Below are 26,820 nucleotides of genomic sequence, written 5' to 3' on the forward strand. Positions count from 1 at the left end.
AGCATAAGCTAGGGCACGCATATTTATGATCTATAAACATTTTGTGACTGTGCTCTGAAATGCGTAGAATAAGATGATTTGAACACTACAATGAACACTCTAAAACGCAGAAACAATTAGACATATTTTTTGCGACTGCCCACTGTACAGTGCACAGCGACTATCTCTTTGCAACGCGCTGAACAAGTTCGATGACTGACCTTTGTCGGAGGAAAGAATTCTACGCCATCGACAAGACGCAACGTCGCAGAAGAAGGCCATGCAAGCGCTACTGCGCTTCTTGCGATCGACCGGCCATTTTGAACGATTGTAAGCAGAACGCCTTCCCTGTGTGTGTTGTTTTTTATCTTGTGTGTGTACGCGCGTTTTTTTTCTACTCTTTCCCCCCCCCCCCTCTCTCTCTCTCTCTCCCTCTACGCCCCCTTTCTTGCCCCTATTCCCCCCCCCCCCCCCCCCAGTGCTGCGTAGCAAACCAGATGCTAATATCTGGTTAACCTCCCGGCCTTCCTTTTTTCATCTCTCTGTCTCTATGTATTTTATTATTATACATCATTTCCTGCTTTCTCATCTACACGGCGATTCTTGCATTTTTCATCAATACCGGGCCGAAAAGTAAGACTTGCAACTTCTAATACATAGCCATTTTTCTTGGCCCAACTAGCGCACACGCTGCCCACGCCTAGTTTATTGGGGGCAAGTTATGGCGAATGCAGAGGCCAAGAGTCTAGGTCTAGCGGGTCTAGACGAGATGGCTGTTACCTTTATATGGGCCTTCACAGCTCACTCAGCCTTGGCTCGTTAAATCTGACGATCGGCAGTGGCCACGCAAGCGACTGCGACTCGCAACCATGAAATGACTGTAGGCAACCAGTGTTCACACCGGCTAGCGTGAACTGCCTCTCACCACGCCAGTATTCCTCGCTATTAGTGCCGTTTAGGTCGGCTTGGACAGCCATTGCGTCGCAATATAAGTGGAGGTCCCTGTTCGGGGCGTCTTTTTGTTTCACAAGCTTTGCAAGTGCAGTCGTTTGAGAAACTGAGCAGTGAGATACACAGCCAGAACAGGTGCTTCAAGAGAAAAGCGACCATTTGCGACTGCTAGCTTTACAACCAACTAGGTCACACGACCTCTGGAAATCACGTGTGTGAAGGCGACTTAAAGGTTGCGTAATTTCAAGTTTTGTACGCGCGTTGAAGCGAGAGGCAGCGCTAGGGCACTCCCTTCCTGCGGCTGGCGCTCTTAATTACTTCCGGATTTCTGGCCATTAGTTTCCTCGGTTAGCGAGTAACAGTTGATCACTTTTGCCTCCTCTCGCTTGGTGACATGCTTGTTAATTAGTGAGTAACTATTTACTGCAATGTATATGACCGATAATATGCTTCTTATGCAATTTTCTAATTACTTCAATCGTTAGCGTTTCCGGCTACAAGGCGAATGTTTTTTTGTCATATCAAACAAAATAACCAAGAAAAATACATTGCCTCAACCTAGGCGCGCCGTTTTACCATGCTTGTTCATTTGCAAATGAGCATATCCACTGGATAGTTACAACATCACTCATATCTGCAGAATGAGGGAACGCTGTATCAAGAATACTGCATAAAGTAGAACTGGCGTGTGTCTAAAACGTGCGTTTTTTATGTTTTGGGGCATCATATACATTTTTTTTTTATTTTGCTAAGACTAGGCTAACTGTTTACATCCAACCTCTTCTTGTGTTTTAATTTCGCATTCTTACCCTTTTCAGAAAAACATCCCGTATGCAAAAGTGAAGCATGCAAACAACGAGGTAAACGATGCATTTCCCCGCTGATTTATAGAGTTTGCAGATACCAAACAAACTTACATTGCATTAACAAGGCTAGTGAGACAAATTCTGAGCGCAACGCTGCAGCAACTAACCAGCCATGTGCGAAAACATTTGCCGTGTTGATACCTTAGGCACTGTAGGAATTTTGTTTACTGTTTTCATAATAGCTTCTTGTTGAAAAGCTGCTATATGTAACTTGATCAAATGGATGAATGTTCTTATCAATAAAAACAATGTCTTCCGTAAAGCGAAGTGTAAGGGTCATATTCAACACGCTGGCCTAAAGATTGCAAACTCAAAAGCATCAACGGCGTGGTCAAATGTTGAACTTATTTTCGTTTGATGTAGCTAAAAAAATTGCTACTTTACGTGAAGCACATGTCCAAGATGAAAACAGCCTACCACTCATGCTGTGGCCGCTGAGTGTCATGGGTATAGCTTAACAAGCCGGCATTAGGTTAACGTGCCTAACCATCAATAATGTCATTTTATACTTATGGAAGAGTACATTCTGGTGCATCTTGATTGTGTACGCCCAAAATATTTCAGTTGATCTTATTTTTCGGGGTGCAAAGCACTCCGAGGACGAGTGCAATTTTACCTAAACAACGAAGTTTAACATATTACCAATGCCAAGACAAGGGGACTCAATTCAAGCACTGTTGGGATACACAACTGATGAATGCCGCGAGAAGAATAAAGAATTAGTTGCACACAATACTTCAACTAAAGTTCGGGGTGCACATATGACCACACATATGCAACAAGACCGCACATATGCACTCCGAGATCACAAATCGCAGAGATAGGTTGGGCAACAAAGGTTTTAGACGACGGCACATAGGTATGGCACACGGACACCGCACGGTACCTACAAATATATGCAATGCATCTCTCCAAAAGGAAAAAAAGAATATGGCAGCCTCGCACTAGTAGCGTAGTACGGAAGCAGAATTCGGCTTCCGTACTACGCCATCCGCACACATGGACGAGGCTCCACAAACGCTCCTTGTATTTCTCGCACATTCTCTTTCGCACGTTGCTCTCTGTTGGCGGGGCTGGTGGTGCCGCCGTTTATAGCTTATAGAATGAAGTAGTGCGTAACTACACTAAGGAGCGGCGATAGAGAGTGGTTTGGCGACGACGCAGTTAGAGCATGGCCTCCGAGAGTGCGCGTCGGCAGAGAAACGCTATCATACTCGAAGCAGAAGCCGGCGGAAAAACGGCGTTGGTGCCCGTGGAAACTGCACGGCGCCCGTGAATGTCGTGTAGTGGAAGGAGTCTCCTTAACGCATGTAATATTGCGTGGCAGAAGCTCAGAATCGCGCCTGGGGTCAAAACGTATGAATTGCGCAAGCAGTGGATGTTTTAAAGGCCGACCCATTACAAAGCGCTCTGACATAATAATCATAATCAACAAAAGCATCAACAAAGTGAACTGCTGCGTAGGATCGCGTGTTGCCTGACGGACGTGTAGTGGGCCCTTGGCAGATTCGCACAAGGATTAATTATGGGGTAGTGGGCACTTAACAACTGCACTTGCAGCAGGCATTATAAGATATTTTTAAACAGCCAATGTTACACGCACAGTCGTTCGTTTCCTTACGACACGGTTGCGGCACGCACCAAGAACCGATGCAAGACTAGCATTTGAGAAGGCGATACGCACGGGGCCTGATTAAGCTATCGTGTTCTACTCTTGAAGGCGAAGCTCAAGTGTACTCCAAGTTTTCTTGATGCATGTAGCTGATGACGATGAAGAATTATGGCTCAGCACTTTGTAGTGGGTGGGAAGCTTTAAACTACAGACTCCTTGTGCACTTCGCATTGTGTGACGCCTGGTTGTTATTTTACTCTTCTACCGCGCTGTATTACACATTTTAACGCGATTCCTTGCCTGACATGATGCCGGTATAGGATCTTTTTGCAAATAAGTTTCAAGCACCGGCGTGACTTTGTGGCAAAATACTCTACTGCAACGCAGAGAGCCGGGATTCTAATCCCATGAGATCTTGGATATGTTTTCTCATTTCTTTTTATTATTTCGTGCGATAGCGGTTGCGGACACCGGTGGCGGTGGACTAATACAGTATTGTTTTTGTGGCTCATAAGGGCTTTCGCTGTAAAACACCACAAATGAGGGGAGTGCATCTGGTGTGCGCTGATTTCAGGGAAGATTTCATGTTGAAAACATTTTCGCCCAAAGCGAGCGGCCCAACAGCATGAATCCAAACAATGCAATAGAATTGACGGGAAGGTGAAGCGATAAAATGTTTTCGAACAAGTAATATCGGTAAAGCCTACATTTTGACAAGACGGTGTTGTCAACAAACAACTGGTTCGCTTGGTGGTGTAGTCACGTGCAACTCATGCAAAATACGCAATCATCAACGTGGGAGGAGGAGAAGAACACACTGGTTGTTGCTGCGGTCACGAAGACAAGTCCCATTGGGAATAATACTAACTGCAAAAATATTACTTTATGTCCGATCAACGCTGTAGCTAGAGCCTATTTCAGTACTCAATTTAGAAAAAGTTGGCGGAGATAAAAATACGCACGTAAAAATTACAAATTTGTATAAGAACTCTATGTAGTCAACAGCACAAGTTGGAAGGTGTGACACATCATGGGGATTAGCACACTAGACAAACACGTGAAAAGAACACAAGAAAGTTCCAATCTTAGTTTGTCAGAACGAACGTTGTTCTTATTGTCCTCGTTCTTTTATTGCACTAATCCGCATCATCTACAATGGCCTACTGCCATCTGCCATGAATACGCCTGTTCTCGATAGTAGAACAGTATATTGCACAAAATAATATAATAATACGCTCTTTTATGGCAAAAAGTCACAGTGATGTGTGACAGAAAAAAAAATATTCATCGACTTCCATGCCGTGAAAACCGTCGCACAGCGAAGCTGTCGGCACGCGAGTGTCTGTGATTGGTTATCTAAATCACATGTTGTAGTAAATCTGCCGCTAGGTTTGAAATACGCGCGCTTACACTTTATTGGGCAAAGCAAAACCTTGTGATCTGATGGCTCGGGCGATGGCGTTTCAGCGAATGCCTCGCGTCCTGTGGTTTACCGCTGCGGAAATCAGGACCCTGCAAAGTATGCGCTCCCTGTTCTCTACATGACCCTCTTACGCGCCCAGTAGCCTTGCCTTGGTTCTTTACAATTATCTAATTAATGTAATTAATGAGAGTGAGAACTGCTTTACTGGTATTTCATATTGAAAATCATCGTCATCATCATCATAACTTTGTTTTATTTATTCACTCGCTTTGGTCACTTGACCTGCGCGACGGCTACTACTACTACTACTGCTACTACTACTACTACTACTACTACTACTACTACTACTACTCCTACTACTACTACTACTACTACGACGACGACGACGACAACGACGGCAGAGGGTAGGCTAAGAGCTTCGCTGTAAAAAAAATGCGAACGCTGAAGCGCACACATTAAATTCCAAGTGTGTAAGTAGATGACATATTGTGAATGAAATGTGCAATACCAAAGCATGTGCGAGCTAAAATGACTATGCTATTTCATTTCAGCAAGGCTTATTCAAGAGTACGTCGATACTTCCATTGATCCATGCGAAGACTTCTTTAACTATGTATGCGGTGGCTGGACAAGCAAGAAGGAAGCTGGCATGCAACCATATGATGCGTTTACTATGGTTCGAGAGGAATTTAACAAAGTCATGGCTGGTGAGCACTCTTTGAAGCACCCTTGTTGTTGAGTGAAAAAACGTTCTTGTAATATTTTTTTACGTCGGTATGACGCTGAAGCACGCAGTAGTCAAACCGGCAAATATGGAACTTTTCAATGGGCGATATGGTGTCTATTAAAAGAGAACATTTCCAGTGTAACGTATATTCCGCAGGTATTGACATTAGAGATATCACACTTTCAGAACTACGCCACTATCTTATTACCTCTCCTGACAATTAAGCGTTATTCTTCAAATTGCGTACCCAAAAATAAAAGATACAAACAACAACACTGCTATGCGTAAATTTTGTATTTAGAGTATTTGTAATTTAGGTATTCATACTTTTTATCTGTGTTTGGATATACCGGGTGTTTCAAGAAATGTGTCCAAAATTCTCACAAATCAAGAAAATACGATATTTGTTCGAAGCCTTCACAGTTTCTTCTTCTGTAGCCGCAGGCATCTTAAGAAGGCCGAAGGAATAATTTGGGTCAGTAATTAAAAAAGTTAAAATAATAAATTTCTTAATTAGTGCAGTTAGCAGGTTACGTCAGATGGGAGAGTTGATGTCGTTCATGCGAAGAACCCGTTGCAGCTTTGATAGTTTGAAAAAGCGGCCTCTAGTAATAATTGCGAAGTAATGAAATTGACCCATATTTAGCGACGAATGCGAAACCAAAACGCGGAAGAGCGCAACAGCCATTTTCTTCTGAGACGTCCAGAATGGGTGAGCGTCGTTGTATCAACCACCAACCGACTTCATTGTGTGGGCGTGCGCGCGGCGCTTGCAATTATAGCACGCTTGACCAACATATGTTAACGAACGGAGAAGTACTACACCTCTGTAATCGTTGTCGTGAACAGCGACGTCATCCTGGTCGTCTGCTTGTTGCGCTCATTGGTGCTTCGGTTTAGGTTTCGCAGTTGAATTTGGTTGGATTTTATAACGCCACAATATTGACTAGAGGCCGCTTCTTCAATATCTCAAAGCTGCGATGGGTTCTTCACATAAAGAACTTCAAATCTCCTATTTGATGTAACAGTCTAACTCCACTAATTATAAAGTTAATACATTTAACTTCCTAATTACTGTTCCAAACAATGTCTTTAACGATCTTAAGATGCCTGCGGCTATAGAAGTCATTGTGAAGGCATCGAACAAATATGGCATTTCCTTGATTTTTGAGGATTTTGGACATATTTCTTGGAAACACCCGGTATATCCAAACACAGATGATAAGGCTGAATACATAAATTACAAATATACTTATTACAAGATTACAAATACAAAAATACAAAGTACAGTCAAAGTTACCAGGTCAAAAATACAAAAATAGCCGAAAATTCGGAAAAATTAGCCAAAAAATAGCCAGCTTGAGCGAAAGACTGAAAGTAGCCAAAGTAGACATGTATGTGTGAAAACAATTTCTCAGTTTTTATGTATATCACTGAGTGCAAAAACCTTTTGGCGAAAATACAAGTTAATGCTGCATGAGCCCTTCAAAATCAGAATATCTGAGATTGAAGAATAATTTGCCGGCATTAGGAATGATTTTCTGCAGATAACAAGATTTCTGGCGCTGTTACAAAATAGGGTAGTACGTAAAGCGTTGTGTTAGCCTTTGCATGGTGCCACTGCGCATACGTCCTACTCTAGCCACTTGGGTTCGCATGTCGTATTTCGAAAATAGCATATACACCGAAGCAACGCAGACGCTGCGGACCTTTCATAAAACTGTCTAGTCACGCTCTGTTCACGCGTCTTGCGTGACTTTTCAGCACTGGAAGGACGGCAGGAATATAAGTAACATTCGTGCTGGGACAATAAATACGAATATGGCATGACTGTGCTTAAGATCACGATTGCTGGGATAATTGTATTTAAGAATGTATTGTAATCATTTTCGCAATCACTTCTTCCTTGTTGAGGAAGTCTGACCAGTAAATGCTCCTTATTCGCAGTTCGTACCAAATCCTAAGAAATGTCACAAGCAGTTTGTCGGATATTCGATTTATGTAGCCGATGCGTGCAGAATTCCCAGGATGCAGAACGCTTTCGATTGTCCTCGTCGCTTCCAATTAAGATGTAAAATTGCAATCGGCAACAGGTGCTTTGCAAAACGAGGCCTCATGCAAAAGTCTTCCCCTAGGCCAACCATGCAACTAAAAGCCTTTTTATTGGGTGTGTGCAATTCAAGTGGCTAATTTAGTTCTTGGAGCTATAAACACGCCTTAGCTACCATGTTTTCACGGTACATAGTCGTATGCAAGCGGCTGCGACGTCACCAAATATTGATAATTCGGTTAAAATGAGGGAACAAAATAGCCATGAAATAGCCAAGTAGCCAAAACGTTTTTTTTCTGCCGCCACCGGATTAAAAAAGGTAGCCGAATTGGCGCAAAGTAGCTAAACCTGGCTACCCTGTATAATACAGTGACCCTTCGTAGGGCGAAGATATCATTTTCGCAGTCAGATTCCTACTTCGTGCTTTCTGACAAGCATTAAATCGCAGATATTTGAATTTATCAGGCATCCTGAAAGAAAAATTCTTGTTTTTATTTTTCAGAACTACTTCAGAAAATAAAGGCGCCTGGCAGCAGTGACAACGTTATCAATAAAGCTGGTATCCTCTATAAAGCTTGTTTGGGTAAGTAAGCTGAGAAACTTACCGACACTCTTGTAATGACAGTTACATTTTGTTTTACTAGTCTGAAATTATTTATGCCATGGCCACAGCTTTTGAAAAAAAAGTCCATTTCGCTGCAAGCTGGGCGATACAATCAATATCATAGCAAAAAATTGCAATTCTGTGCGAAGCAAGGCTAACAGCTAACTTTTTAGGAGCTGGCTTGCCAGGTTCTTAAGCTGGGGCAAAGTCCCGCGCAGTAAGCGTAACCTTAGTTCCAGACGCGACCGCTACCGGCGCAGCTCGCGCGAAAGAGAATCCTTCTTCATGTCCTTCTTCGAGCGCCTTGATGATGATATTAAAGCAGGCAAAACCACATTTCATCGATTTCCTCGACCACACGTTCGGCCACAGCTGCAAGGTCTGCGACCGCTTGTGGTTCAACAACCTGACCACAATCGCTATTATAACAACGTGTGACGTCTTTATATGAAAGCAGAGGAATTGTACGGAGCATTCACGGTTTACCCGATTATCTCCGAGACAGCTCCTCAATCATCATTCACTTCGTGGATATGGCGTGATTTTTTTGGATTCGATTTCGCGTAACTCTACAAAACGCTGGTGTAAGGGAATAAGGTCACTTCAGGGAGCGAACCTGTTTCCGTGCTGTCTGTCATCTCAGAACGGAGTAATCAGTGAGAGCCCAGCACGTACAAGGGTACACGAGCCATCTAGTGACTTCTGTAGAACGCATGCCAGCGCTCGCGACCGCGCCCTTATGGTGAAAGTTGCTGCTGAAGCGGCGACGCCCCCCTCCCCCGGCCCGCCGGCGCCCCTTCTTGCTCATTAACCCAACGAAAGAAGGGTGGGGCGCTATCTGCTTGAGAAGCCGTCGACGGAAGGCCATGCACGCGGGCCGATGTTATCCAGGCACCCTTTGGGCGACGGAAATGGCCGGCACGTTTCATCTCCGTTCAGCCGGGATCGTCCACAGCTCTCGCGTGATTTTACTGGCGCGTAGAGCAAACAATGCGCTTGGCGCTGTTATCGATTTGGACTTTATACGGAACATGACGGCAACGCCAACGGTGACAGCTAAAATCTGCCAGAGTGTCCACATAATTGCTTTCACAATGATATATGAAAAGGAGACATTAGTACAAAAAAATTTGCAGAAATAAAAAATCGTATTCCCGAATAAAAGCAAGCATGCTTAATTCAGCACGTAAGTAGATATAAATCTGTAAACGAAGAGTCATCCCTATGTTGTAGGTTTTGTTAAACTTGTGGCTAAAGCAAATGTTTGCGGCGCGAACTAACTCACCAAACTTCTGTTCGCTGACAATATAATCGTTGAGCAGAGGGCCATTCTCTGTGACTACAAATATATGGAAAGTGACTTTTGATTTGCGCTCACGGAGATTTTATCTGGGTGTACAGGACTGTGTGTGGACAATACTTGGTAGCGATGCCGTTTTAATACAACTTGGCATCCTTCTATGGCGACACATAGAGCGCCACTCAGGCATACTTTTTGCTGTTGAGCGAAAGTTTGAAGCTGAAAACACATAGGGTCCTTTATGCATTAGCCTAAGACGACTCGACGGCGAAAACTCCCCCCTCCTCCCGAAAGCTGTCTGCACCTAACGTGTTTTGGCACTGCCTCAAAGATCGGAGGCATTGCAAGCTTTCTGCACTTCACGTGGTTTTCCACTACCTCCGCGACCGGCTTGCCTTTCACAAGGCGATGATGTAATGTGGTGACGTCAACACGTGATGCCATGTTATGTGACGGCACAGTGTCGTCATGGTGGCGTGATGTGGTGAATCCGCATTGTGGATGCCGCTGCCGCGGTAATTATGCAGCTCACGATGTTCAAATCAGCCAATGGCCGTGGACTTTTTGTTTATGGCTATTGTTTATGGCTACTATGGGTCATATCGGTTTATGGCATCGTTTGTCGAGAGAAGAACGAGTGAGTTCTAGCTGACTTTGACAATTTATTGCAATTTTCAGGTAGCGTGCTGCGCTATAATGTGACTCACATGTTCCAAAGAGTCTTGACTACCAATTAGCAGCGAGTGTTGCAGGACCCCTTTAAATGGTCGCCCCTGATGAACGGAAGCCGCAAACTTCTTGTGCGTTGGGCAAATTTAGTTCCACTGAGCTAGATGAAGCATCCAGTGCAATCTTTTTCAGTTGAAAGTCGTAAAACAGGATTCGGAAGATGAAGCTCGGCAGGCGAGAAGAACTATGCTTTCACCAGACCAGCAGACACATCTGACACTCAGACACTACGGTGTGCTCTACACATCAACCTCAGAAACACCCAAAACACGTACAGTGTGACTGTCACCACTGCTGCTCAGAATAACAAATTTTGAACGCAGCTGTGCATTTTAAACGTGTCTCAGACTTCGAGCTACAGCACCTCCTTGGCCTGTGGCAAAGCACTGCCTGAAAGAACACAATTCAAAGTTGCCGTTGGTGTTCGTAAGAACAACACATCTTAACGAAACATTCTTAACAGCACTTTTGTGTGTGCGTTTACGTGTGTGCGGTTTTACAGCCAGGCTGTATATTTCAAGGGTGTTCCGCCAGTTTGTGTACAGTAGCACCTAGCGCGCGTATAGGCCACAGATTTTGGGTTAGCGCTATTTTCATTACTGGTCTACTAAAAATGAGGAGGGGAAAACACGTGCGGCCAACACCAGTTAAGATCGTGCACGGAACGCCAAGCGCATGCGGCAAGTCAGGCAAGACGTTGGATTTCAGGGCAAATTGATGCATGTTGCTAAAATGGAAACCTGCTTTTTTTTAGCAGCAATATTAGCATACATACACCGCATATGACATTAACATGTCATATGCGGTGATATTAACATTAACACGCACTACCTTAAGTGTCATTCATGCGCTGATTATGTTCGCACTTCGCAAAGCTTTTGCTTTCAATAAACATGGCTCTTACTAGGTGCCATCCATCGGGTATTAACACATTAGTTGACCACATTTTGTCCAGCTTGACAATGAGCGCCTCTAATATATTACAAATTCAATGACCATTCTGCTGCTTTTATCAGATTAGGATCCGCTCATATGTCCCGACCCACGAAGATAAAAAATGTACAAAATCGATGTTTAACATACAAATGTTTGATTGCTTCGTTAATCAATTCGATAGAACTAATGTCACACAAAATGAATCTCCTCAGCAAGCCTACGACTTACTTGCTACTCTAATAACGAACTGTATGGCTCAGAGCACATCGTGCGTCGCATTTTCTCGCTGTTTTAAAGACTGAAGAAACCCACGGATCACCAACATATATTTGGCCGAATTTCGAAAAAGAAAGACAAAATGCACAAGAAACCTAAATGTCAGCTGTTTAAACAACGCTACGAATTCGCTGCAATAAATATATTATGGGCGCAATTTTCAGACGCGTAAAAGCGGGACTATTTTCAAAGGCGCATATTGCTGAATGCTACTGATAGAACTGGGAGCTCATGAAAGAGTTTCTGAACACGATAAATTTGCATGCGCGAATAACTAAAATAAACTTCCCATCCCACACATACACTGAGCCAATTGGCATTGCTAATATCTATCTATCTATCTATCTATCTATCTATCTATCTATCTATCTATCTATCTATCTATCTATCTATCTATCTATCTATCTATCTATCTATCTATCTATCTATCTATCTATCTATCTATCTATCTATCTATCTATCTATCTATCTATCTATCTATCTATCTATCTATCTAATCTTTAATATCTTATATGTAATAGCTAATATCTATCTATCTAATCTGTAACGCTTAGGATGTTCCCTTAAAAATGCAGAATGGACGTAAGTCTGAGTAAGATTACGCAGAGAAATTGATACGAGTATGAATAGCATGCAAAGCCATATAGAAACGCCCAAAAGTGTCATTTCACAACGATAGCGTTGGTAACTTGGTTCTAAACTCTCCCAGTATGCTTACTCGCAGTAAACATTTTAGGATAACTTAAAACGGCTAATGTTAGACACAGAAACGTTCCTCTCTTTACGGTATGGTTGAGGTGTCCACCGGGAAGCGCAGCCAGGCTAGCGATAGAGAAGGCGATGCGAACGTGTCCCAATAATGCTATCGCGTTCTAGGCGAAGCTCAAGCGTCCTCCAAGTTTTTCCGGCTAAATGAAAAAAAATGTATTAGGAACTGCACTTCACATATTTGCTTTCTAACATAAAATATAATAATTATTTGTTATTTAAATGACACTATATGCCGGAAAAGTGATAACAAAATGCTTTTAGCTCTACGCTTGAATGATAATAAAGCAATTGACTTTATATCAGGTATATTCTTGATAAAATGTGCTGATTCCTAGATACCACAATTATTTACATATTTGCAAGCTCTAATGATGTACTTTGTCTCAACCAACGAACGCGCATTTTTTTTCTGGCGTCTCAAACAATAAAAATTATGAAACATTTACTGTATGCGATGCCCTATATGGCAGCGTTGCGCGCGTTCGCTACTAAATGACTGCTTAAAAAATCAAATGTTTCAAAGTACAACGAAATCTTGTCTAGCATTGCAAGAAATAATGCAATAAATTGAAGAGGAAATGATGACGCATATAGTTCAAAAGTTTCATGCCCCGGCCCATACCATTACTACATGCACGACGTAACTGCGTGTCTCAAATTAATCTCCGATGCAACAATTGCGGTCAACGCCCTCCTGTTCGGCGTACGGCCTGTACTACCTTTAGGGAAAACGCTACTGCAGCGGATAAGAAAACATAGGCAGTCCGTATCGGGGGCCTTATAAAGAACAGTATACCGGAAGCCAGTAGGCACTGGAGTCCACTAGTATAACAAAAGGTAAATTTGGGACAGGAGGTACTGTTTTAGTTATTATTCACTATCAGTATTTGAACGTTATTGCGCACATTATCTTCAAGTAACGCTCTCCCTGTAGGAGACATTAACAGTGATCGCAGTTTTGAGTTAAAGTGGAATTCTTGCAGTCACTCACTGATTTCTTAGCCCGGCATATTGTCCTGTGGTTATGACGGTGAAGAAGGCTGTAGGAAGACTCGGAAATACGCAACTCTTTATCTGGGTGGACTTGTGCTCGGAAAATGAAATGTTGAAGTAGAAGCAATACACGCTGTACACTGATAGCGGCAAACAGAGCGTCGCCCGTCGGTAATCTGGTTATCAATGGTACGCGTCGTCTTTTTACATCAGCCATCGAACCTTTCACCCTTATCGCCGGCGCTCGCGTAAGCTCTCGAATAAACTTGAGTGATGGCGTCCTGCGCGCCACCTTAACAGAATGATCTCACACAATCGCGAAGCTTCTCAAACACTGCGGCGCGGTCTGCGCCGAACGTTGTGTCTTTGCGGGTGAAATCTGCATACATCAAAACAAAGCAAGCGTGGCAATATTAGCGTTCCTTTATATTACATGACAGTTTAAGTGTAAAATTGCACGCCAGTCTATGACAAATCATGCGAAGCTGTAAACGTGGAACATCTTTAGCACGTTAAACATTAAAGATTTAGCGCCCATATGACTAGAGAACCATGCCTGTCCTTCCGCCGACAGCTTTTTCGAGCATGAGAGGAGTGAGAATTCGTTGTGGTTGTTTGGCCGTGAGGGAGCTATGCCAAGCGTGTCATGCAAACAGGTGCGGTCTGTAGCTTTCTTTAATAGACAGTTATAGTTTAGCGTTAGCGCGATAGCGGGGGTTAAGGAAATAGCGTTACTGTGCCGCAAACGTTGGTTGCGGAAAGCGTGTTCTAGTTTAGCGGGATAGCGTTTATGTGCCCAAGTCGGGGCGGTGGCGCCACCTAGCGAAGGGTGATTGCGTTAAAAAAAGTGGCAAGCAACAAAAACAACAAAAAAGAACAAAACCGAGAATGCTCGCCTGTATCCCCGCACGCAGCAACATTACTCCTTTTTTTAGTGAAAATAAAAGTAAGTAAATATGAACTAAGCACCAAAAGCAAAAATTTTCATGTTGCAGACTTGTTTACACCGATCATCTAGATAGGCCTAGGAACCTTCGAAATGGGAAGTGATCTCAAAAACTCCGCTATGTTACTCGTATTACTCGTTCGCCGAAGCTACCTGAAGGCAAGCGAAGTTATTTAGCACAGTCATTTGCTGCGAGCGAAGTGAATCTTTCAACAACTATGCCAATTTCAGTTCAAAGCGGGCGTCCGAAACCGCTGCCATGTTTTACGTGCACTACGTAAACCACGCAAACACGGTAACGATAAATCTGAAAAATAGCGTGCGTACGGTAAACGCTACGGTTCACTTACGGCACTGCGCATGCGCATTTCGGTCCCGCTAATCCGGTAAGCCCGCTATTCCGTTAAGCCCGCTAAACTATAACTGTCTAATATGTGTGTGTACGAACGCGGCCGTATACTCGGCGCCCTTTCAGTCTCTTCGCCTGCCAACTTCCGACTGCTCTTCCACCCGGTCATCTTGGTCGGCGCGCGACGAGTGCCGACTCCTCGATGGCTGTAGCGCGCATCGCTATCTCCGGTCGGTCGGTACTCGAGTGAACCTCGTCGTCTCACTGCCTGCACTTCGTTCTTCAAAGATGGAGGGGCAACACTCGGAATGAGCGCTGAGGACCTGTCGACTTGTATTGTCTGTTTGCCCTGGCGTCCTGTGTGAATGTGTGTGCGTGCGTTTGTGTGGTCTCTATATCCCATCTCACGGACGTCATTCTACCTAAGCTCAGTAGAGCAATGACTCACCAAGCCGTGCTCGTGTATTGGTTGACGGGGGAGGCCAACCACTTATTTCGCATTTACAGATTGTAGGAGGAAACGGAGGGATGCGCTCAGTCACAATACCTATTTGCTGTAGCCTGTATATTCGAAACACCGACAAAACAACAACAACAAAAAAAATTGTACCATATCCACGAAGTGAATAATGTTAGAAGAGCTTGCTCTGAGATAATAGGGTAAACCGTGAATGCTCCGTACAATTCCTCTATGTCATATAAAAACATGACACGTTGTTATAGTAGCGATTGTGGTCAGGTTGTTGTCGAACCACAAGCGGTCGCAGGCCTTGCAGCTGTGGCGGAACGTGTGGTCGAGGAAATCGCGCTTGAAGCGCGCGTCGGCGCCACCAACTTCAGGTAGCGACCGCTTTCGGCGCTTGGCCATTGCATCCCGGGCCCGTACCTCTTCGAGGTTCTCTTGCCGCCGTTTCCGCACTGCTTCGGCTTCGCGGGCTTGTATCTCGGGGTCTGCACCATGCTGACGTCTCTCTGCGGCCTCGCGAGCTCTCACTGCACGGTCTTGGTGGCGAGCCCGCGCTACTGCTGCCTTGCGAGCCCTCCGCTCCGACGCCTTGTCTTCTTCGTTCATGTTATTAGTATCGAAGCGCGCTGACTGACGACTGTCGAAAGAGAGAGGAAGCGCGCAGTTGTGGCTCTCTAGCGGTCTCCTATCAAACTAGAGCACGCGCCGGAGTAGAGCGAGCGCCGCATCCTACTGTTGGCTATGCTATATGTGGTTTTGCCTTCGTAAATATCATCATCAAGGCGCTCGATGAACGAGAGGAAGAAGACTTCTCTTTCGCGCTAGCGTGCGCTGAGATGTTTATACTTCACCTGTGTTACGCCCGGCTACTACGGCGATGGACAAGCCCTGAGCATAAGGGTCAAGCTTCGGAAAACCCTGGTCTGGAGGCCAATAAATGCTTTGAAAAAAGCCGCTGCGTGAGATGGGTTGGATTTCGAAATGATGACAGGGAGGTTCTGTAATCTGTAGGCTGTGGTATAATAAATGCAATAATAACAAGTTGGTGTTGGATAGAACAGCTTTGAATCTGAGAATTAGTCGGTTGAAAAAGAAAGATCAAACTCATTGTGGATTCATATGGAAATTTACGCCTGTTTTGTTGCAAGAGGGACATTCATTTAATGCAGGAATGATCGCCACATAAATTAGAGCGTTTCGGTAATGATGCCTTTTTGTTCTCTTTCTATAAAGAACCAAAAGAAAGTGAAAAGCAAGATGTCCTGGACCTAATGAAAGCATATAGAATATCGGAATGGCCTATAACTGAATCGACAAAAGAGCAGTTCACATTAAAAAGCTACAAAGATGTTCTTAAGTCGATTGGGATGGCTCCACTGATTCAGTTCTTCGTAGCAAGAGGTGCAAACACAGTCGAAAAGAACATGTTGAAGGTGAGCATACAACTACAGTAGTTCCCAATATTGTGTGCTCAGTTTTCAAGCATAAAGAAACAGTTCTTTTGGTCGGGGTTTTCAGGATATTTTCGATGCGCTCTAGAAATACGCTTGCATGAGAAACGCACCTTGCAATTCATGCTTTTGGAATTCCCGCTTTCTTGGTTCACCTTGGGAGCGTTTTTTTGCCTTAAATATCTCCTTTAATATGAAATGAACTTTGGCTCCCCAATGCCATGTTATGCGTTGAGAAATGCAATTTCGCAGCTCCGCTACGTGCAAATTGTTGCTTGTTCACAGTACTGTAGTTCGCATTGGACTGGTCACTGTATAAAAGCGTAAGAGCTTCCATGTAGATGTTGCCAAGGACAAAATCTTGTTTTACAGAAGTGAGACTTCAACAATGCCCCTCGTAGGTGGGCATCGTCATTGGTAATCGTACAGTTTCCATTGTTTTCGTTGTAGAGAAAGAGAGAGAAAAAAAGAACACTCTTTTATTTCGGTTGCCGGCCGATAGAGGTCGGGGAGGGGGGGGGGGGGGCAACCCCACCTAGATGGCGGTGGGGTTGCCCCACATAGAAGCCCATGGGCTGTGGCGCCATCCTCGACCTGCTGGGAGTTGGTCAACAGGGACCGTGCTTAGCAGGACTGTTTCCCACTGCCTCCCATTCTGAATTTCTCGGCCCTGTCGGGGTGCCTGTGGGGAGGCCCGAATAATATAATCTACGTCACCTTTTCTTGAAAAAAAATTACACTTCGCCGTGTATTGTCCTGTAATGAAAGAATTATACGCCACCTGGGTTGGATACATATTGGTTTGAAGGAGGCGCCATGCCACCACCTGCTGCCTATTGAGTGATGCGCGGGGGGAAAGCGGGCTCTCCCCAGTATGTAGTGGTTAATAACCTCCCTGTAGCTAACCATCCGGTCTCCATCCAGCCTCAGACGCGGCGTCCCAGTGTCTCGGCTTGTGATTCCTCGAGTCACGGTGTCCGCGGCCTCGTTGCCAGGGAGGGAGGAGTGAGTGACGTCTAGATGATATGGACAACCCGCTGACTGCAAAAGTTAGCCAGAATTCGCAGTGCTTCCGGATAGATGTGCCCGTTTGCGTATTTAGAATTGCGGTTTTTGAATCGCTTACTATTACATCGGTCAGTGTGGAAGCCACTGCGAGAGCAATGGTGGATTCCTCAGCTACCTCGGCTCTGTTAGTTTTAATAGATCTGCTGAACTTAGGATCACCCTCCGAGTTGACGGCAACTATAAACATGTTCTGATTAGTTGTGTACTCTGCCGCCTCGACGTACACCCTATCCTTAGGGCTTTGAAATCTCCTCTATATACCCCTCGCCCTTTCATTCACCTTTCCCTGTGGTGAACGGGATGGATTTTTTTTGGTAGCGGTGGGATAATAAGCTGCTTCCTTATGTCGTGGGAAATGTCCACCCTAATGCCGTATTGTGACGTGTATATTATTCCGAGCTTTGTAAGTATGCTTCTACCATTCTAAGAAGAGACAGGGCGTGCAAACACGGACACAAGAAAGAGATCAGGACACCACAAACGCCGACTAACAACTGAAGAGACGCACAACGGCTGAAAAGAAAGAAGGCACGAAAACTTATCTGCGCTGTTAGTCGGCGTTTGTGGTGTCCTGATCTCTTTCTTGTGTCCGTGTTTGCACGCCCTGTCTCTTCTTAGAAAGAATACGTACCAACTAGCTCAGCTCTCTGTTATTCTATGCTTCTACCAGTAGGGGTTTGGGTAAGCCTTTTGCACTGTGCTATTGTATGGGCATCTATTCGAGCGTTATTCGTGCGTGGTGTTATTCGAGCGTCGTGGAAGTTATTCGAGCGTGGTGTGGCTAAAAGCCTGTCATTCGATGTGTTTATAGGCCATTCTATTGCTTGTTTTAATGACCTTCTGATGATTACTTCGATTCTTGCCTGTTATGTTACCTAGAGTTTTAGGTAGGGAGCTTCATATACAATAGAAGTTAATTAATTTGACACCTCTTAATTCAGAAAATCGGATACTTCGGATGCGCTCTCTGGTTCCGTAAAGTCTATGCATTGTTCAATGGCATCAGGCTCTCGTTAATTCGGCCATAATTGGCCGCAACCCTGTTAATTAGGACGATTCTCGAAGCACGCTGAGCCCGAATCGCCGCAGATGTGAGACGCAAATGGGTGAAAATGGCGTTCGCGGAGAAACCAAACAAGGCGGCGCAGTCTACATCGCCATCGTCATCAACGCGAACCATACTGTAACGCTGGTAACGGTGTTTCTGATCAATTTCGGATAAGCGCAGTTCTGGTTAGTTAGGACAGAGAGATCTTGAGCCGTGGTCACATTGCGAACAAAATCGCGAGTGGTGAAAATTGCGGCTTGTACACTGCTCTTATGCAAAGTAAGTACGGGAGTTACGTATTCACCAAGAAAATGAAAGTGTATTGACGTATTAGACATTTGTTTATTGTTTCCTTCATACTTCCGATAGTTCGGAATCTGGTTAATTCGGACATTTTCCCGGTCCGTGAAATTCGAATTAACGAGCTTTTGCTGTATTATACGGCTAATGACAAAATACTGGACCAGTCGTAGCAGGTTGTTCTCAATTATCCCATAATGCCCATTACCTATTCCCCTAATTAGCCTAATTGTTTGTTGTACGCTGTTTTCTAATATTTTGATTGTTTCCCCGTTATGATCATTCAGTGACACGCGGAGACCAAGGACTCTTATATTGTCCACCATGGGTGTTTGGTTACCATCTGCAAAAGAATTGATGTTTCGTTTTTCCGCACACACTAAACATTTTTACACCCTTAAGGGTGTAAATCGGCTTGTCGCCAGACGGACACCCTTAGGGTGTTATTGACAACACCCTTCAATTAGGGTGTTAATTTAACACCCTAGAGAAAGGGCGTTCAGCAAAAATTTTGTGGGGTGTTAGGGTGTTAGCTCGTATTAACACCCTTTCGTATGGGTGTTGGAAGGGTGCACCCCATTCATTTCGCGTGATGTTTAATGGCCGAAACAGAAGCTTCAGGTGGCCACAAAGGGCGTCATGCATGTGTTCCTGCGGATATCATTAATTCGGGGTGTACTGCCGAGTCTGCTTCCTTTGCACAAACGCGTCTTCATATTGGTTTGGCAAAGGTCGTGTTCGCATAAGGAAGGCTCGGTTGGAAAGACACCCCGAATTAGTGAATTCTGCAGTGATTCATGCATAAGCCTCGTGTGTCCACCTGAAGCTTCAAATTCGGTCATCACCCACTTGTGCTGCATATTAAGGATCATGAAACGCAATCAGAAGTAGTACACACATATAAATATGTATATACAACATCATGTACGAGCATATGTCCAAAGCAATGCTTAATATGGCTTGCACATCCAGTCACACTGGTCTGCAAGACATAACCCTTGATTTTGAAAAAAAATCTGAAGGATTTATTGTCTACTGTGATACAGAAAGGTATGAAAAATTGGAAAAAACAGACATGGGAAATTATCAAACTTTTTTACGTACAACAAAATTTGCATGTTATGTGCACTCTGACAACAAACAAACATAAGCTGATCGAACCTGCCAATGAGGGTGCCTGACACTTGAAAACAATTTGTTTGTGTATGAAAAAGAAATTTGAAGGAATGAAAACTTCAGTTTTTATGACCTTGCGAAAAAAAAACCACAATGGAAAGGTTAACGAAGGCGATACCAAAATTCGAATTGTAAAACAGTAACTGAATCCTACTATGCATTTTTTTACATAGCATTGTATTAAAAGCCATTGTGAAAAGCAGGCCTGTAGCCAGGAATTCTTTTTCGAGGGGGGGGGGGGGGGAGGCATTTACTAAAAGCCCTGAAAAACACCAATTTTCTTATTTTTTTTTGGTAAAACATCCCCCTCCGTCAAAATTTCAGGAGGGGGGGGGGGCATGGCCCCCTCTGCCTCCTGGCTATTACGGGCCTTGTGAAAAGTATATGTGATGCTTCGACACTGAATATAATGGAGAGGACGAAATAGTATTCCAAGAATACAACTTTGCTTCAAAATAGTTTTCGAGCCAGTAGCTTCATTTCATTGCAAATATTTTGTTGAGTATATGAATCCCCTCAATTGAAATCTCTGCACCAGCACTTCAACACTACATCGCTTCTGAAATTTTTTTTAACATCAACGCACAACTACAACATAAAAAATCACGTCAACTGTGGGGAGTTGTACAGTAAAACGACAGCTTTACGCTACTATACCAGTGTTCAAAGCTATGGTTTATGGTTTTCTTAAAATTCAGCACTGGAAAGAATGTGAAAACAACCTTTGCAGACATGTATCCAGGGGGACACAAAGTGAGACAATTGTAATTGCTGTCAGCCACCAAATTACCTAAGATTCAATACTGAACATTTTAGTGACTGTAGCAAGCGGGCACGTTTGTACTGAAAAGTTGGGAGCAGTCCCTTTTCTACACGGTTTCACTAGGAAGAATTCCAGCATGTCTGTGCTCGACATATCTCGCTGCAAAGTTTGATGGCGGATTGCATAATTACGCATGGAGGGCGGTGTGGACCGGCGCAACCTTGCTCCGTGATGTGACGAGCAGTAATTGCTTGCTATCGCCAGTCGGTAGTAACAGCGTGGGGGGAGGGAGAGGGGCTTTGCGCCAGCGCTCACCGTCTTGCATGTGTAATAATGCAAATCGCAGTGAAATTTTGCAGTAAGATATCTCGCAGCACAGACATGCTAGAAGAATCCTTCTAAGTGTAACTGCGTAGAAAAGCGACCGCCTCCAACTTTTCAATATAAAAATGCCCGCTTGCTGCAGTCACTAAGAAGTACTTCATTCAATCATAGTTTACTGGGCGGCTGACAGCGATAATTATTGTCTCACTGTGGCTCCATGGATACATAACTTATAAGCAAAGGTGATTATAACGTACCTCCCGGTGCTGAAATAAAAAAAAAGCAATAATGCTGACTTCTAAACACCCTGTATTCTGCTCTTGATGAAGTGAAAAATCAACCCAAAATCAACCAAGAGCACAACTGCACCATAGCCCCAGGAATATAAATCACCAAACTTTAAATTTCTTGATTTCCTGCATAAAGTTGCAGTAATGCAAGTTTAACGTTTCTTTCAAGTGGTACAAAATAGTGAAATTACTGGGCGAACATTACTAGAGGTGACAGGAGTTGAAGCTTGTGTTTCTTGGTACTGCGCTGATTTTAACGAAAACCTATACACAGAGGCACACAAAGACACAACAGCGCTCTGCTGCTCTTTCCATAAGTGTATCAGTGCATACATCGCATTCATGCTATGATTTGCAGTGACACTAGTGCAGCATCATAACGGTTGTCAAAGCAGAACTTGTCGTGAATGTGGCACATAATTTTCAAGAAAAACAGTTTCGCCTCAGGGTGCAAGTTGAACATCAGAATTAAAATTCACCAGCACAAAATTTACCCAGCAATTAAAATAATGAATTCGGTATTAAGATGTCTTGAATAGTAAAAAAATCTAAAACGTTCTTACTGTGCTCGAAAACTAACAACAGACCTTTGCATTATATCAACACTAAAAATATAGTCCAAGCAAACAGATGCCGAAAATTGCCCGTTGTACTAAAAACTGTAAAACTGAAACAGGCGTTTTCATACAGCAAGCCGTTTCATCGTCCTTAACAGAAAATGTTCATATTTTGACCTCGAGGTAGGGGAAATCCGCAAAACCGCAAGTAGATGCACTTGGAACCACTGGAACACCACTGTCTAGTTGATGCAGCACATGACACCTCTGAAATACCACTGTCAGTAGATGGAGCACGAGGGATTGCAAGAAAGTCACCCTGCATTGAAAAATAAAAGGTATTGTGAGTGTGCACTGCATATGCACCTCGTACTACAGCACAAACACAATGGTAAACATATGTTCGCTATTTATTGTGTCCTTGTGTGTTTGCGCACTAATACAACGTGAATACACACAAACTTCCTCATACCCGTTCACTACAGTATATGCAGTGTGATGGCATGCATAATCAGTTGCGCAGGGAACAAACGGCAAAGGGAATAAAGCTGACGCTATGGGTGCTACTGGTCCCCCTGTGCATTAGAAAAAGAAGCCGCACACAGTGGTGAAGCTTTTCAACAGCTGCTTCTGTTTTACGAGCTGGAAAAAATTGTTTATATGGAGCACCTACTAGCTATGTGATCAACCTAGGCGAACTATTGTGCTGTAATAACTTTCATATACGCATGAAACCAACAGACAATAAGTAATAACGTCTTTATTAAGCGAAGGAAGGTTGATTTAATTGGCTGTTAGTTTCATTTGGCTCTGTCTAACAAAGAAACTAGTCCTCGAACTGCTTTCCTTGAATAACAATTATAGCTGTGTGCTTGATCGGTAGTACATAGGTGTGCGCAAGTATTCGGAATCTCGAATACGAGTCGAATATTTCCGTTATATATTAATTATTAGCATATTGGACTAAAAAATGCGAAATCGCGCTTTTCCGAATATTCGGACAAATTCGAACAAATGAAGACTTTTCAGTGCCACGCATTCTTGTTTCTCAAGTAAGACATCACTAACACGTAATCGTTCTAAGCCTACTAAGGTTAAAACGTAACTGCGACGAATAGCCAATCAAGACTATACCCTGTCGTAGTAACTGGCCGTATGCCTACCGTTTGGCGCCTGCCGCGATCACGATTTGTCGCGGAAAGATTAACCGCGCCCCTCAACTCGTGATATGGCCGACGCCACGGAAAAGGTCTTTCGTCCTTTGGGAAAGCGAAAGAACTATCAATAAGTCTGACTTCAGCGCCAATTCACGCGGCAACGCCGTTACAGATAAACACCGGAAAGCACGAAAAACGCAATTACGGCCATCTATGAACTTTCCAGTACGGCACAGCACAGCCCTATCACCATAAGAAAATGAAGCCATCTGCCACAGCGCTGTTGTATGCGTGCTGCACGGCTGAAATAGGTGACGAGCCAAACGCACCTGGCCGCCATTGGCTGCCACCTTCGTTCCTTGTGATGAACCGCGAAGTGCGCGTCCATCGCGGAAACTAAAACAGCTGCCCCTCGCGGCGTTGACCCAACAAGATACTTTCCACACCCACGGCACCTGCGCTCCGATAGGAGAGGAGCGGGTACGAGAATATTCAACAACATGGGGTCGGCAACATGAGGCCAGCGGGGCAGTATTATGTGGCCCCCGACACAACGTCAGGATCTCTTCCCCCTCCTCTTTTCACCACCTATCTAAAGGCCGACATGGCAGTTTGACCTCAAATGGGGTTAAACAAGAAGAAAAATTGCTTGCAGTTGGCATTACAACGATCGTTTGTAAATTGCAACCTTAGGAGATGCGTGCTAAACACAAACGTGAATTTTATTCCAGTTTTGTACTACATTATTGTTCGTTCCACGAATTCTTTCGCTTTGACTGCAAACCGTCCATAAAGCTGAGTACATGGGGAGGATCAACCGGTTGGAAAACGTGAAATTGCACGTGTCAAAGATCATGATGTGTGTGTGTTTGTGCGTGTGGGAAGCGACACCCGAAACAGCATAACGCGGAGAAAACACGAACAAACAACGGCAGCGAGTGTTTCGTTTACTTAAGTTTTTCTTTTCAGATTTTTCCTGTTAAGTGTGCAGCTTACTTAACAAAGCGTTATGAGTCCCCAAGCAGCCCAGCTGTCGACCCTGTTGCATTATAAAACCTAGGTAGGTGTCCCGCCGCACTGTGCGAGCTCAGGCATGCACATTCACTTACATCCAAGTATTACACACGCGCTTTGTGATAGGGACAAAATGGCTGTGCTCAGCGGTCCACAGCCAAATGAAATAGGAAGCGCGTAACAGCCGCTACCCGACACCGCGGACGGCGCACTTTCGACGCTGAAACGTTTCGCTTCACAAGGACAGAACAAGGCGCGGATTTGAAGCGCGGCCGGCGCTACAGCAAACAACAAAAGGACGAGAGTTCAGAACAGCGCGTGCTGCGCGCCTGCGCTATGTTCGTCGCAGGCGGCAGCAGCCGCGGCCGCCAAGCTTCCATGTTCTATTTAGCAGTGAACTGCTCAGTACGTACAATGACACCTGGCACAAACGTTAAGCACGGCAACATAAAAGAAGAAACAGGTACTCGCCTGGAACATTCGTGATGACAAGATCCCATACCGCCAACAATGGCGTCACAATAGCACGGTGAATCTCGACGTATCCATTTTCGACAGCGTACAGCCACTTTCCCTGAGAATACGCATGGCTAACGCACAACGTAGAGGCAACATCTTAGACCACACCACGCGCATATCAATCACAGCTGCGCAACATATAAATTAACACATCGCTGCACGCGAACAAAAACCAAACTATACCGCACGACGACGCACAACCACAACCAAGCGCGAACGGTGCATGGCGCGGCCGGCACGGCGCGGCCAGCGCGGCCAGGCGCGGCTTCCAGGCTAAGAGTACTAAGAGCACCCAACGTGATTCTACGCGCCATCACGTGACTACCGATCGTTTTCATCGCCAGGAGCGCTAGGAGCAAAAGAGGGAGCTCAGGGAGCGCACAGCCTTGGCCAGGCCCGAGGCATGATGGCAGTTTGGCGTCCGAGCCATGGGGTGTCGCTACCGTCGAAACGATTGCAGCGAACCTGGTACGGGCGGGGATTGAAGGCCTCAGTAAGCCTAATTAAAATAAAATAACGCGGCCACGGTAGTACACAGTAGTAAATAAAAAGGTGCTTCTGCATTAAACTATAACCAGCCACGAGTATTACAAGGCAAAGTTTTAAAGAAGTTTTGTAAACATGACTGTGCGTGGCTCCGCTAGGTACCGCCGCCATCACGCCTGCGCAGCGCACAAGCAGACGACGCGCAAGCACGAGAGCGCATAGAAACGCAAACTTTACCACCGCAGCGAGGAGCAGCGATGTCGCACCTTTATTGCGGCGTGAAGTGGTGCGATTCCTCGGGGAATGAAGGCGAACACTTCTTCAGAATCCCTGCTGACCACAGGTATTTATACGTTCACTATTATATATTTCCCAAGATGTTCGCAAAGTTTTGATTTGACTGTCGTTGACCGTTATGATTTGAAACTGCTGAATGAACAGCGAATTTTCTTGCTGCCATTCGTTGCTGCAGCTATCTGTTTGAGAAATGGTTACGATAATAAGTTAAAATTAGTGGGCGGGCTGCAGTTTGTGGCTCGACGCGCGTCACCTCTCAAAAGCGGAGCTGTTCGCTAGTTATGGTTGCTCACGTTAGTATATATGTGCGTGCCTCACTGCCTGACGTTACCTCTACTATCTCATGAAAGCTAACCAATTCGGATTACCGTGTCATGCAACCGTGTCTTCAGGGTGTTTTGTTACGTGTTACTTTAACTTATGCGTGCTAGTAACATTAACGGAGTGGGATAGTTGTTGTGCTCGCTGCAGCTGTTTTTTTAGGCGCTTTAATGCGTGCGTATACATCATGTCCGTGTAGTTTATGGGTGGTGCTCGCAGCCGACGAAAGTATCGCTCGCAAAGTTATTGCGGAGGCCCAGTAGCGAACTCGGGACACTGCCCTCAGATTCGAATGTGTGCTGCGGTGTTGCACAAGTGAAAACCACCGCGTTCCTCATCTGTGTGTCTGTTTACACACCGACCGCCTGCTCGGATTTTTGTCGCCGTAAATTGTCCTCATTCTTCCCTTCGGCGTACCTTGCCGCGCTGCTCGACGGGGGACCTTGAACCAAGCAGTGATACCCACCTGCCCCTTTTCGCTCTCGGGAAGCTACCGGAAACAGTTTCGCTTATCTCTTCATTACTCCCTCGTGATGCTTCCAACGGGCGAAGGCATGGCCAAGCTCGGTTTTGGATGTTCATGAATCAGGCCGCGCTTATCGCGCGGGGCTACTTTTTTTTTTCCCTCTCTAATCTGGACCCATCCCCACCGCCACCCTTTCACTTTTCTGTATTTTTTTTCAATGCGCTGTTTGCGCTTAGCGTTTACACACCATAATTCCTTATAAGCTTACAATATCGTTTCGACTCGCAAAAGCAGTGGAAAAACAAGAACTCGATCGAGTTGTGTTTCATATATCAAGTTTTAATTCAGAGAATATTGTCGGGATATATGTAATTACCTGTAATTATAATTTAGTGGAGATTAAAAGCAAGCACATTTATTAAGCTTAGTGCCATGCCTTTAAAAGCTTGCAAGTGTATTTACTCTACCAGCTGTTTTTTCACCGTAGGCGTGACTAAGTTCGAGTACTTTAATTGCAGACAACCAGTTTACTGCAAGCGAGTTGCCGTCCCTGCTGCTGAGACTGCCCCCCTAGTGTGGAAGGTGGGTGTACCGAACAAGGATCT

At 44.6% G+C, this 26,820-nt stretch overlaps 1 protein-coding gene across 1 annotated transcript in view; it reads left to right on the forward strand.

Annotated features, from left to right (window-relative positions):
* Positions 1-1,752: 1,752 nt before the first annotated feature.
* Positions 1,753-26,820, forward strand: part of LOC119405131 (neprilysin-1-like) — a 90,089-nt gene continuing 65,021 nt past the window's right edge. The window contains exons 1-4 of the mRNA XM_049419217.1: positions 1,753-1,790; positions 5,383-5,538; positions 8,111-8,191; positions 16,212-16,411. Coding sequence (XP_049275174.1) covers positions 5,481-5,538; positions 8,111-8,191; positions 16,212-16,411 — 339 coding nt within the window. The 5' untranslated portion in view covers positions 1,753-1,790; positions 5,383-5,480. The remainder of the gene's footprint in view (positions 1,791-5,382; positions 5,539-8,110; positions 8,192-16,211; positions 16,412-26,820) is intronic.

This window comes from Rhipicephalus sanguineus, chromosome 9 (genome assembly GCF_013339695.2).
Source record: "Rhipicephalus sanguineus isolate Rsan-2018 chromosome 9, BIME_Rsan_1.4, whole genome shotgun sequence".
Taxonomy (NCBI): domain Eukaryota; kingdom Metazoa; phylum Arthropoda; class Arachnida; order Ixodida; family Ixodidae; genus Rhipicephalus; species Rhipicephalus sanguineus.